General features: G+C 40.4%; 1 protein-coding gene and 1 long non-coding RNA gene across 2 annotated transcripts in view; both read right to left on the reverse strand.

Annotated features, from left to right (window-relative positions):
- Positions 1 to 14,953, reverse strand: part of LOC127534634 (uncharacterized) — a 297,338-nt gene that overhangs the window by 99,806 nt on the left and 182,579 nt on the right. The window lies entirely within an intron of this gene.
- Positions 1 to 14,953, reverse strand: part of galnt9 (polypeptide N-acetylgalactosaminyltransferase 9) — a 145,545-nt gene that overhangs the window by 12,621 nt on the left and 117,971 nt on the right. Inside the window, exons 7-8 of the mRNA XM_022211094.2 lie at positions 2,041 to 2,226; positions 257 to 394 (exon numbers count right to left, since the gene is read on the reverse strand). Coding sequence (XP_022066786.1) covers positions 257 to 394; positions 2,041 to 2,226 — 324 coding nt within the window. The remainder of the gene's footprint in view (positions 1 to 256; positions 395 to 2,040; positions 2,227 to 14,953) is intronic.

The raw sequence follows: 14,953 nt of genomic DNA on the forward strand, positions 1-14,953 counted from the left end.
TATCAGGGTTATCTTACTCAGAAAGACGGTCGCAATAAAAGATCCTGATAATGGCCAGCTCACTCTGATAAGTTCTCACCAAATCATTTTTTGTATTTATCTTTGTGGAATCACATTAGCTGCCTCAGTGTTTGCATCCTCTTTGAATCACAGCTCTATTCTATAGCATCGTCTGTAATTCTATTACAGATGATGATATGGCAAAATTAACATGCAGTTTATTTCCAGTAATCCTGTTAAGACGTATTGTTCTCACCTCGCCGTATGTGATGGTGTTGTTGTAGATCCGCATCTCCGGGTAGACGTGTTCAAGGTACCAGCGGAAGCTCCGACACTGCAGCCTTTTCCTTAAGGCCAGGCGCTCCGAGACATCCCCGAAATCAACCCCAGGGTTCTATCAACAAATGGTGCAAAACAAAGAAAACTACTAGTCAGCAGGCACTTTACTTACTAGAGTGCGAGCTCCTGGAGAGATGGGAGATGCTAGAGTGTTGAGGTGCTGAGAGGAGGCAATGAGCGTTTAGTTAAGAGATGGATAGATGCACCTGTCTTGTGGGACCTTCATTGTTCTTTCATTAGACATGATCTGTGCTGAGCAAATTCTAATCAGCTGCTTAATTATGAGCCCTCACGGCCATGTCTGCATTATGGAGGTGGCTTCCCAGATTGATTGGGGGAATGCCTAATAGCTGCACCGCCTGGCACTCCGGCCTGATTCTGATGCAAACACACACAAAGCCCAGATCAGTATGTGCATATACAGTGCACTGCTTAAACGTACATGAATATGTAAATGAACACACATTCTCTATAGTCACAGCAAATATACAGTGCATGCATAGAAAGGACGATGGTTTCCCATAGAAATTAGACACACAAAGACAGACACACACACAGCTGTGCTATTACCAGACAATGCTTCCAGGCAAATACTTTTCATCAGCCTCCATCTCTGCTGGAGTCTATAGTCAGCTGCTGAACTTGCCTCCAACATCTGTTGATAATGAATTCGATTTGGAAGAATCCACCTTTTTTTGGCCACCATAAAGTGACACTAACAAATGTATTAAATTTCAGAGAGATGTTGTTGGACTCGGTGCCGGCCACTGTGGTGAATCATAAAGCTTTCGCCAACCAATGTAATTGTGCTCTCAGCAGGTACCGTCGACAATAACAAGAATCTGTTATTGTGCGTACGAGCAGGTTGGGAGATGGGGGAGGGAGGTGGGTGGGGTTGGTGGGGATAATCGTAGCATTAGGTCTTTGTACTGTACACAAAATAACTCTGCGCCACAGGACAGCGGAGGTAATAACATGCCTTACCACTGTGTGTGTAATTACACTCAAGAAGGGATGCGGACTGATTGGCTAGTTTGTCAAAGTTTCTGCATCCCTGTATCCCATCTAATTCAAACCTCACGACTTCTTTATGGTTCACACACATAACCTTTCCCCAGTTGGCACTTCTCACTTGCACCTACTGAGTTCTCTCATAATGATTTTTGGGCCTCGTTGCTAGACGACATGCAGGCATCAGCAGCCGACGACCACGCAGCCGGTTATTATTTAGTTAGGAGCGTCGGTGTATTGTTTTGGCCAGCGTTTGGAGGCCTTCGTTGATGTCCTTCACTGACACTCATCTCATTCTGCATGCCTGAAGAGGCAATTAGGATTCAATATTAAACTCTTTATTAATGAAAGTAGCTGTTTATTATTTTGCAGCCCATCTCAAAAGACCCTTGAAAGCAATTAAGCTAAACTGATGTGTATGAAAATAGACTGATTAGACATGAGGCACTTCACTTGGTACACCTCTCTCATCTGTTTGGAGTAAGACTCCACTGCTTTCTTGCTTTGCCTTTGCTCTGCTGCCAATGTGAAGGTCAAGTGGGATGAAATCTGAATTTTGAATTTCTATTGACTGGTGTCTCCGGAGACCTGGGCTGCATGTCTGAATGAGCAAGTGAGATGGTAGGAGGACGAGCAAAAGGGAGCTCTGGGATTAAAGGAGGGAGTGATCTAAGATTGAGCAAAACTTACGTTCATGGGAATGTTCCAGGCCATGTAGACGTGGGATTTGTATTCATCCATCCACACCTCAGCGGCCCGCAGGGCATTGCGCTTAGCATAGTAATCTATGTCATTGTTGTAGGGTTTCTTGGTTCGCTCAATGTGGGCCACTCTGGCACATGGCAGGACTTCCATGCTCCCTCCACACTGCCACACCTAGACAGCACAAAGACAGAGTTAGTGTTTCAATCAAAGGTGGCTTTACACAGAAACATCTTTATAGAGCATTTTAAATATAGATAACCATAATATAAACTCAGGAGGATGTTCAGTGTCTGGCTGGAAATTAAACTCAGCCATTTCTTTGTAGAAGCTTGGAGTTGAATCAGACTAAAGGTGCAGGGTTTGAAGGAAAATTTCACTTTATTATAATTTGATTATTATGTTAATAGTTTGACTGTTATTGTTTTTGCTCATGATATCTTTGAACACAGTAAAATTGCCTGTAATGAGAAATATCACAACTACAGTGAGCAATGAAGGTTAATGTTTTGTTTATTATTTTACTTTCCATCGTCATGTGTGCTTTCATACAACTATGTCTCACAAAAATTACATTCCTATATGTACAACTAAGCTGCATTAACCGTTTGATGCACAACATGGGTCAAAAGTGACCCGTATTCAATGGAAAATGGGTATCTCTTGACTCATATTGTGCATCAAAGGGTTAAAAAACAAAACAGGATGCAGTTTGGCTGCATAGGAACATCATTTTCAAGAGAGAGGCTGTCCATACGTTGCTCAATCTGACTGTTTTTATAGCAGTGTAACCACACTTCCAGATCTTAGCAATTTACTCATTGACTAGAATCTATTGCCAATTTGATGGATGACCAGAACTAACAAAATGACAATAATTTACTGCTGCTGCTAATGAAAGCCGCATTTTGCAGAGGCATTCATTCCGCTTCGTAGCATACATCCATTTAAATATCAACTTCTGTGAGAGGAAGCCGTATGCAAGTACATTCTGTGGGTTATTTCGCATTTTTAACTTCATAAAGACTTGCACAAAATAGTAGTTGAGCAAATATATCTGACATTTTAATGACTGCAGCTCTGATGTCCAGGACTTTGAGGATGAAAAGACACATATTTATATCTTGCTACAACTAAGAGCACATTTAACTGCTGCCAGAGTAAAAAGGTCTAGCAGGTGTCTTCATTAATGCATTGGTTGCATCATCTTGATAAGTTGATTTGCTGTAGCAAGTTATCTGATCTTGAGTATTTATCTGCTTCAAACAGAAGCTACTGTATATTCATGGACCCACTGAAATCTGCTACTACATACAGTATTCTAGCTCACGAAAAACTTTAACTAAATATACAGACGTGAGAGATGAGCGTAGCATGCATAATGACTAACAGACTAAGTGGAATAGCTAATATCATTTACTTTTAGTCTGCCTTGTGTCACTAAACTCTTCTTTTCAAGATGACTCGTGCTAGATGGTGCATTTAGGCGTTACTGTTCATTATTTTCTGCTCAAGCAAGTGAGAAAGTGTATGATAAATGGATTGGTAAGCCTCTAGGTCATTAATACAGTCCTTAGAGTGTTACCTATGACAACCAAGAAAACCCTGGAACCATGGGCGCTGCGCTTATAGCATGGGGAGTGATATATAAAGTCAGCCAGTAAATAAATGTCATCTTTAAAAGCATCAATCACAGCAGAAAGTACTGATTGATTGTACACTGAGGGATGTTGTGACCCCTACTCAAGGTAAGGAAATAGTGGCAGGCAGTCGCATGGCCATAAAACAGTCATTTCTCAGAGTGCAGCAAAAGATTTAAATTTTTAAACTCTCTGCAAAATAACCTTCTCCCTGTACCGTCTGCATATCTGCAAATCCGGGCCATGCTGTGGGAATGTGGCCCAGCAGTTCCATCCGAATGCCACAGCATATGGTAATGTCCTTTCAACCATACAAACTGCCACCTCCCTCCACCCCCCGCTGTCTCCTAATGGCGATCGCCACAATGCATAACAGATGTTCCCATCCATTAACTTCTCTCTGACCCTAAAACGATACCCCCCACATGGTGTTTACGGAGAATACTGCTGCAAAACTATTTTCTCAATTAGGCGCAGACCAGGGGTGAAGTCTGTGTTTAGCTGACCATGTTTATTTAATGGCATGGAAGGAAATGCAGTTGCAGGTTTAGGGCGTATTCAAAATGATCACATTTAGATTCCAAGTCTGGAGCTCTCTAGCCTCCTATGGAAAGATTAAAACACTGATGCTGAACTTTGAGAGTGCCTAATATTACATTCAATCCCTTACCAAATTAGTTCCAGGATGCTGACTAAAGCTATCAGAGCCAAATCTCTTAGAATTGTAAAGTACACTGGAGCTTTAGATCTGTGTAGTAGTCTGGTAGCAACACATTTTCTGTCAACCAGCAATGATTGTTTTGCCAGAGGTGAAGATGGGAGCAACTATAGCAATGGACTAAACTACTGCTGATGATGTAGATACTCTGAGTATGTTAGGTAGAGTGATTGAAAGGAATTTCAGAATTTCCATCACTGAGAAGCTTAGACGTGATAACTTTAACAGGTATTTACACTACGGTTCAAAAGTTTGGGGTCACCCAGACAACTTCATGTTTCCCATGAAAACTCACACTTTTATTCATGTGCTAACATAATTGCACAAGGGTTTTATAATCACCAATTAGCCTTTCAAAACCATTAGCTAACACAATGTAGCATTAGAACACAGGCGTGACGGTTGCTGGAAATGTTCCTCTGTACTCCTATGGAGATATTCCATTTAAAATCTGGCATTTCCAACTAGAATAGCCATTTTCCCCACTAACAATGTCTAGACTGTATCTCTGATTAGTTTAATGTAATCTTTCTTTCAAAACCAAGGACATTTCTAAGTGACCCCACCCTTTTGAACGGTAGTGTATGTGATCAAAAATTGTAAATAATGGTGAGGTAGTGACTTATGTACTGTTAATAGAAATAGATGATTAGTTAATATTATTGTGTCTGTCACTGTGCAGGTTTAAAGTTAACTAGGATGTGCCGCAGACTGTGTATAAAACATAGATATAGTGTCCGAGTCTGTAAAGTGAAGCAACTGTTGAAGTGACTTAACCTGCATTCTTTCTAATGGCCACTGAAGGGGACTTTTCTTGATGCAGAATTAAGTCTGACCTAAGAATGACCGCACTTCTCAACTGATTTGTTACTTCACTAAACATTTTCCTAATGAATTTATGATCTCAATTGCTAGTTTCAAGTCTCCTTCAATACGGCATGATGTTCTTTCATCATTTGTGACTACAAGTAGCTACAATGCAGTAGCAGTAACTTCCAACCTCAAGGCTGTAAAAGGATAGTCCACAAACCAATGGCTGACATCACTGTGGATAGCTCCATCCTTTACAGAAATGGAATCTGCTTATTAACAAGTTGGTTAAATAATCTATGCAATACTGTAGGTTTTGTCAACAAAAGCTATGGAGTTTGTCCTTAAAAAACAACTGAGTTCCTAAAACAGCAAACAGCAGGGCACTGTAGTTTTTCCAGCAAATATTAGCAAAGCAGAAGTAAATAGTGCATCATTTTGGGACTATTTTTAGCTGTGGTTTAATACACATTTGGTGCTCTAAAATACACACTTGGTGAGTATTCCTGGCAGCAAGACAATGTACGTGGGACTGACTAGTAATAAAGTACAGTTCCCATGCTCATTGTAATGAAGGAACATGTCACCCAGGGAAACAGTATGACTCACTGATGTGTTCATAATAGTACACAGCTAACAGCTTAATGGAAACAAGCTCCATCTGATGTTGGATACAAAAATATTTGCTCATTTTATTGGCGGTTTTAGTGTTCTTTAAGGGGTTTGATGACAATAGAAAAATGTGTTTTATGAAAGAGGCGACATGTCAGTTCACAATTATCTAGGAACAAATCATTACATGTTGTTTCATATCTATTTGCAAGTAAATTTTCATTATCTACTCTGGAATCTTTCATTCAGAGACATTATTCATATTCTTGGTCGCTATTCTGTACACCTTGTAGTAAAGTGTTATCTAATACCTAGGCCAAGATTACTGCACAATAACATTTGAAGCATAATTTGGCTTTATTCAGTTTTGTTTCCTGCAGTGTTGAGATAAGCCAGGCACTTAGAATTATAAAAAAATCAAATCAGCAGAGTAAGTTGTATTAACGTATGCTCCTGTGGGCAGGTGAGATGTCTGAGTCAGTGAGCCGGGAGCCACATGGCCAAGTGAGCAGCATTCATGGAAATGAGACACTATCAAACATTTACATAGTCCCACTTAATTTGCATGTTTCTGTAATGCTCAAGGGGATATGAGAGCTCGTGTTTAATTGTACATTAATAAAGCCATTTCAGGCATCTGTCCTCTGTTGCTGTCACCCTGGAACCTTTTGTTGGTTCGGGTGTATCACCGGTGAAGTAGTTCGCCGTTGCTGATCTGAGCTTAAACACCTCCATTGACTGGTTGACCCTTCATCTTCACTGCTGATGATCCACAATGACCTTGGCCTAAAAAATCCATAAGTACTTTGGAGTAGGCTTTACCTGCTTTGCTGCTGCTCATGACAAGTGCAGTTTTTTTTCCCCCCGAAACAGCCTTCATGGTTGCCGCGTTTGTGTGGGTGTAAGTGCAATACCAATTTAACGGTAAGTCTTAAGTCCCTGCAGATCCAACCCATCACCTCTGGAAACGTAGTAAGCTCTGTATAATGCTGTCTTTCCTTGGTTCCTTCATCCAGGTTTCCTGTTTAAAATCGATATTGTGTGTGTGAGTGGAAGTATCTGTGTGCGCTAACTGCTTTTGGATATGTGCGTAGAGCACTCATGGATAATTGAAAATGTGTATATGTGTAATTGCAGTTAGCAGCTAACTTGGCACTAAAAGCAAATTGCAAATCAATATTTTCTCAACCATTTTCAAAGGGTCAGAAACCTAACAGCTAACTAGGCTTGTGAAACAGGCTATAGCTCCTTTGCATTGCATTGAAGTTCTTGTAGTATCGCTGGACAGAAACAACATAGGCTTTTTTTGGCAGTAAGGATGGGGAGATTTTCTTATATATAGCCATGTATTGTTAAAAAACACACCATAAGGCTGTCTGGATTGCCAAATGTTTCTTTTTTATTTTCCCTCTTTCACATGGCATCAGTGCTACATTCACAGCTCGTTATTGTCATTGTACCAGCAAGACTTCTCATACCATCTCATCTCAATAAGCATAATTTCATTTTAATTATATATTACAACATGGTGTGTTGCAAATCACAGGGAAACTAAACTACTAGAAACTATTAAATACATGAAGCAAAGTGAAATGCTTTATTGTCTTCCAGTTTTAGCTCTTGTAGGCGTTTCTGATACTTTTCGGGCAGAAAAAGAAGAATTACAAGAGTCCTCCAGCAGTAAAAAAAAGAAAGAAAAAAAGCACGGCTCATTAAATAAACCTGCAGCACGTTGTTACAGTAGATGCTGAGCTCCATTTACCTCTCTGAGCAGGACAGAATCTGACAGACTGTCTGTGTTATCTGGATGTGTTTCATCCTTTGTGGTTTACCTTGATCGTCAGTATCCCCTATGTAATTAGTGTGACTGATTGCGTATGTTGGTACAATGTGCAAGCACATTTGAAGGTGACAGAAAGATTACATCAGAAGAAATGGATGAAAAGGGAAGATTCTTGCTGCCCCAGTTTAGGAGTTCACATGCATAGGAACATCTTATCATCCATGATGGCAATCGCAAGGCCACTTATAATGCTGCATCTGCTTGCTTACAGTGTTTTTCATTCAGTGGAGACTATAACCTGAAAGATATTTGGAAGCAGCAACAATCAAATCACTATTATGTTTTTTTGTTGTTGTTTGTTTTTACCCCTGATGACATCTCTTTATCGACAGCATGGTCAAAGTGCCTTTCCTCTTCATTTCAACCGCTACTTCTTACTTTTCTCGTTAGATAACACTTAACACATTCCAATGAAATGACAAAGTACAATTTTGAAGGCAGCAACTAAAATAATATTTCTAATAGTTATACCACTATGTCCAGGATTTTACAACCCTGAAAAGTTATTCAGGCAACAATTCTTTTATCATCTGCCTCCACAATTGAGCGGCGGGCAGTAATTTTGCCTTTCACAATGTCTAGGACGAGTTTGACTCACCAATGCAGCTCCTTTCCAGATGATGTACCATTAGGCGTTGACAAAGGCTGAGGTAAGTTCCACTTTTTTGGTGATGACATTGTATTTCTTTTTCAACTGGCACTCCTTTTTTAAGACTATTCCGAACAAGTCTGTCTGCCTGGATGGGGATTTCATGTATAAGCCCTTCTGCCTTCTGCCTTTCCTGCATTTACGAGGCTTTTTTCCCCCCATTCTACTGATTTCAAATGACCTCTGAGCAGCAACCTACATGCTGAAAATGGCAACTTGAAGATTGGAGTAAGACAGGCGTTCTAGGTTCTTTGGGTGAATCATACATTTTAATGACAGTGCTTGGCCTCCTGTGTAGAAATGCTCAACCAAAACAATCCCTGTTACTATTTTATCAGGGCCTCATTGTCCTGGAACAATTGTGAAATCTGTGAAATAAATACGAACAAATTAGACAGTTTTTGTTCCCTCATAGAAAAATGGTGAATCCATTTTCCAGTGAAGATCTTGGCACTGCAAGACAAACCTTGAACCAACGTAATGTCCTCATTGTAATAAACAAAGAAGATAGTTTAAAGCAGCAGTAATAACAATGGTACTACAACTAAATCCTTCATCCCTAACAATCAATCCATTAGGTTTTGGTTGTGTATCAGCCACGCTTTATCACAGGGTGTAGGTCTCACATCTTTGCAGGCGTATGGGCTGCTGGCTATACAAACTATGTGCATCTGTGCATAGTTTGCTGCTTTGGGCTTGGCTTCTACTCTGCACACACTTCACTTGATTGCAACATCCTCTACAATTGGTTTCACCATTTCCCTGTACATGAAAAATGTGTAACGAGGTGGAAATACAATTTCAATGCAGTGGAGAAACATCTGGTTACAGTGTAACCTTTATTCTCTAATTCTCTAAGTTAAGAGAGTGTCTGGTGATGTGAAAAGCTAATCACCAACCACTAACTATACAACAGGGGAAGAAGATATAGGAGGCTTGGGTACATTTCTTCCGTGATTTAACAGCGAACAACCTGGTACAAGACATCTGCAGGGAGTCAACTCTGCCTTTGAGGATCATCAATGCTGATGTGACCTTTTTCAACGCATGAGAGAATCACCAATCGGATGATTTGGAGGAAAAACAGGTGGTGCCCAGCAGATTGCTGGCTCAGACAGTGTGTGTTACATTCCAGGAGTGCTCATGACTCCATCCTGCGGTCTGTATGTTCATAAAAAGGGTTTTAGTCAAAGCATTAGCAAAACAAATCAAACCAAATGGTAGTTTTTTCTTCCCTTCAACATTAAAGACGTAATAAGGATGCTTGCGGTCTTGTGTTCACGCTAGAAAAACATGAACACCATGCTGAGAGAATGTCTGCTAATGACAGGCTCTCACACTTTATCTTGCTGTATTCATTCATTATTGTAATTATTTATGCAAACTACACAGAGTTTTTCTATATTAAACTCTGATTATCTGCTGCTGTACTTAATTAATAAAATTGTAGTAAGTAACAAAAAAGAATGCATGCAGTAATTTCCTCCAAGCGCATAGAAAATAGATGTTTGGCTTCATAAAAGACCAGACAATTAATCTTTGAAAAACTCAAAGGGACACTTCTGCACAGAGGAAACAGCTTCAAAGAGAGGCAACATGCTGATGTTAAAGATTGTCCTTTGAAAGATTTTAATATTATGGAAATATTATAAAATCTAAATACCAAAGAAGGTTATTTTAATCTAGCAGCTCTTACGACCTCCCACACGCAGGTTCTCAGGACTGCATTTCTGTGAAGTCCGTTTGGAGGTGACCCTTAATTGCAGCCTGCATCATTAAGTGGAAGCACTTAACATAGAGTACTTTGATGTAGTGGTAATGTAATTGCTAATTTAATTTAATTGTCTCTGAACATGCAGTTAGTTAATTGCAGCTGGACCATTTGCGTGATAAGCTCCACGAGGCTACAGAAAACATCGGCCATAAAAAGCACAGAAGCTATTAACAGCCGTATACGGGCCTTCATCAGCACCATTACACAATGCAGCCAATAAACTGGGAAAATGCAGCATGTCGAGGCTTATGACGGACAAACTGGCCGGTTTTGGATTTAATTGTTTACGTTAATTACATTTTTATGGCCAAGTGTTCTAATGTAGGGGGAAAAAACAGCAACATTGGGCTCAAACTATAAAAACAGTCATCATCAGTGATTGAAAGACTGAAAAGGCTTGTTTAAAAGATTTGAAGTAACCAACCGTTAATGACAAACTGAACATTGCTATTAAAATTCAAAGTAGAGTCCAGTGCTGGTTATGGACATGCCCAAACCATTTCCTGCCTCAGTGATGTGGCTTTACACTAGCTCAATCATATTCTGCGAGACTAGACAGAAAAGAAAATACAAATGTGACTAAACATGCTGAGATAATAATAAACAACCATTTAAAATGAAACCGGAGATATCTGTTGAAAATATGGATGATGAATACTGCTCCTAAAACCAAACATTTAATTTGCCTCCCAGTGCTCCCTGATGGCCTGGGCATTCTCCACAAGAACGAGGTTGTACAAAATGTTGTTTGACCTCTAAAGTGTTATTCAGAATGGAAGTCTGTTTCCCCTGTGACTCAAGCTTCTCTCATTTATGATGATGCATCACAGAAATACCGAGACACATGCATATGTTCAAAATGTTCTCACCCCAAAGGTGTCAAATACTACCATTTCATCAAAATTGCTGGTATATGAGAGATATGCACAAGATGTCCTTTGGTTCTGGTGTCAGTTACCTCAGTTTTCAGTGCTGAAAGACATCCATCCATCCATCCATCCATTCTCTATACACCGCTTTATCCTCACTAGGGTCGTGGGAGGTGCTGGAGTCTATCCCAGCTGACTCGGGTGAAGGCAGGGGACACCCTGGACAGGTCACCAATCTGTCGCAGGGCCACATATACAGACAAACAATCACACTCACATTCACACCTACGGGCAATTTAGAATAGCCAATTCTCGGCATATTTTTGGACTGTGGGAGGAAGCTGGAGTGCCCGGAGAAAACCCACGCATGCACAGGGAGAACATGCAAACTCCATGCAGAAAGATCCCAGGCCCACCCTGGGATTTGAACCAGCGATCTTCTTGCTGCAAGGCAAAAGTGCTAACCACTACTTCACTGTGCAGCCCTGCACTGACAGACATATAAGAATTTTTTTCTAGTGTAAAAGAGCCTCATGAGGAGCTTGGAGGTAAAAAAAAAAAAAAAAAAACCCTGAGGATTGTGTACTATTCTTGTCTCGTTTTCACTCATGGATTGGTTGACTTTAAGTACCAAACTCTTAATTTGCATTGAAGATAATGGTTTGAATTAAAGTACATCCTTTCACAATGTTGACTGTATTTTACAAGGCAAATGTTTAATTACTAAGAAAAAAGTGACAGTGACAACACACCTATTTCAGATGCCATGAGCTCATTAAATTCATCACATTTCATTTCCATACATATTGGTCAGTAGGGACCTCCTCCATCAGAAGAATGCTATCACTCTATTTATTGGTTGTCACCTCATATAATGGTGGTGGAGCCATGATTTTGCACAGACAAGAGAAGCAAAGTTCATATATGGACAGTGGAAGGGCTGGTGGATGCCACCCAGAAGAACTGACTATGTGTCCTCTCTATGACCATTTTTATGGTAATGTTGTTCTGACTTTTGTTTTCTCTCAGTGTTTATTAGCATATTTGGTTAAGTTTAGGCACCAAAACTATTGGTTCGGTTTAGGAAGGATCATGTTTTGAGTTAAAATATATCTTTGAAAAGCTACGTTTGATTTTTTACATATACTTTCTCAGGGGATAGTTAATTTTTTTTTAAAGATCAAAATTGATGATAACCTACCAGAGTCTACTAGATGGAGGAGGAGGTTCCACTGGTCCATATGTATGGCACTGATATGCAATGAAATATTCATTTAATGGGCTGACAACGTCTGAATTGGGTGGACAACACCAGAACATTTAGATTTAAACACATGGTGTTATTTCCAAAGTTAATGGATTTTCATAAATTTTTTGGACTGACTTGCTGGTTAAAATGTTATTCAGCGAGGTACACTGTTCATTAAAATGCAACACTATGGGGCCCTTTGAAATCAGTCCTATGAGAACAGCTGGAAGTGAGACTGGACTCATATTTGTGCTCATGGAGAGCAACAAGATGTTTGTGTTGACAGAGGTTTAAACATGAAGATAACTACGCACACTTTAGACAATCTCTCTTGGAAGATTGTCATGGTTGCTTGCAGAGAGAGAAGAATATGCCACTGTATAAAGAATGAATGAAGGTGGAGAGAGAGGGTCAAACTCTGCTTTATTACTCAACTCCCCATATCTGCACAATCAGCCCGATCTCACGAGGATTCGTGAAACTGTTACGTAAATTTTTGTTTCGGTTTCGTGCGCACCAACACGATTTCGTCATGTTTTTCGTGCCGCTCACCACGAAATGCGCACCAATGTATTTTAAACGGCGGACTTTTCGTGCCACCCAGAACGTATTTCAAACGAATGTGTGTATTATATTTTTAATGTAAAACCATGGCGAATCCAACGCTATATTTTGCATGACATCGTCCCTAACCATAACCCTAACCATAACCATAACCATAACCTAACCATAACCTAACCATAACCCGGTGGTACACTTACCAATTTGCATAGGAATTTAAAGAATGTCCGGCGGCCGGCGGCCGCAAACGCGATCACACAAGCAGTATACGCCGATGGACAGCTTAGATCGTCATGAATCCGCTGGTATAAACCACTTTCAGCTGTGATTACCACAGCGGGTTTCGTTGTGAGCAACACGATAAACATTTCGTGGTGAGCGGCACGAAAAACATGACGAAATCGTGTTGGTGCGCACGAAAAAGAAACAAAAAATTTACGTAACAGTTTCACGAATCCCCGTGAGACCGTGTTGGCACAATCGCAGTGTGAAATGAATGTGAATGGTGATGGTGGTGGGATTTCAGACACAGTTGGACACTGATCAAACACACACACATCTGTTGGAACATAGTTTTGCCTCTAAATCTCTTGAAAATACCCCCCTGATTTTCCGTCCCACCAGTGCAACCTTTACATTACCCATTACCCCATCAATGGTCCAAACGGGCAGCAAACCAGAGGTGAGGGAGCCATTGAGCAGCCAAAACCCAGACTGAGATGATGAAAGGGTTTGCTGAGGTCACGCCGACTTCATATTCTGCCTCATCTAGCTGGACAGCTGACACATTTGACAGACGGGGAGCGAAATTATTCTGCACTTACGAACAGAAGCCTAAGGTTTGCCCGGATGAGTGTAGCTATAGCCTGAGGTCAACAAGAGTTCATCCCCTCTTTCCTCAGCTATTCTCTGTGCTTGACTGAAACAGTTCAGCCTCAAACAGACTCACACTGTGTGTGAAGAAATGTGGGAATATCATGTGATTTTGAACATAATTGGGAAAAAGATTACCTCTGGAGCTACCAATTGATCCACTGGGTGTATTGATGCTTTTCAAAAGAAGATGACACAGCGTTACACCGCTTTCAGCAACACAAACCTACAAAACTGCGTCCTGACGTTTCCGTTTCTTCTTCCATTGCAACACTTTTCATCTGTTTTGATATTAACCTCTTGATATTACTGACATTACTTTTAATGCTCTATATTTGCACATATTTTTGTTTAGAAATATATTGCAAGTTCAAAAATGTTAGCTATTGTTGTCTTGCCATTACACACCTGTTCTACAATTCTACAGTTTCATTTAGCAGACTCTTTTTTTCCAAAGCGACGTACATCTGAGAGTAGATACAACCCAAGCAAGAATCTCGTCAGAAGAAAACAGCCTGGATAAATGCCATGAAACAAGTTGAAGTGTGACAATAGGACTATGGCGTCGACAGGCAGTGCAGACGTAATCCGTTTTTTTGTTTGTTTGTTTTGCTTTGTTTCGTTTTGTTTCGCAGTCTGTCAAGTGCAAAGATGTTCAGTGAAGAGCTGCGTTTTTACTCTTTTCTTAAAGACTGACAGGGACTCTGCAGATTGAACAGAGTTTGGTGACTCGTTCCACCACCGGGAACCACAGAGGAAAAGACTTTAGCTCTCAACCGACCCTGTTCTGGCTGCTGGATCAAATGTCTTTTCACACTTGCATCACTTTTAGCAGGAGGTCCTGTACACTCAACATGTACACAGTCACATCCACGACATTCGACATGCTGCTCTTAAAAGCAGTGCTTTAACTAATGGCCTCTTCTTATGGACGATCACACATATCAGATTATTGACATTTTTGAGCCATGTTGCTGGAGGCACTATCGAAATGAACTTTGACAGCTATTCATAAATTCAGAAAAGAACGAGACTCCGAGGCTAAGTGAAATATCGTGGCCTCTGTGGTTCACTCGCTGGCATTAAATGACTAATCTACCTGCTTGCCTTGAAGTTTCCTCACAGAACATCATGAAAATGCATTAATTTCTACTGTCATTTGTTCCTCTCCATATGGAGTCGAAGATAATTACTACTGTGTCATTACTGCACTGTTGGCGCAGCATTGGGAATTAACTCTATATAACTCATCCCTTTACTTTCAGACAGCGACATATATTTAGTATTCCTCTCAGCTAGTGTG

This window comes from Acanthochromis polyacanthus, chromosome 7 (genome assembly GCF_021347895.1).
Source record: "Acanthochromis polyacanthus isolate Apoly-LR-REF ecotype Palm Island chromosome 7, KAUST_Apoly_ChrSc, whole genome shotgun sequence".
In the NCBI taxonomy this organism is placed as follows: domain Eukaryota; kingdom Metazoa; phylum Chordata; class Actinopteri; family Pomacentridae; genus Acanthochromis; species Acanthochromis polyacanthus.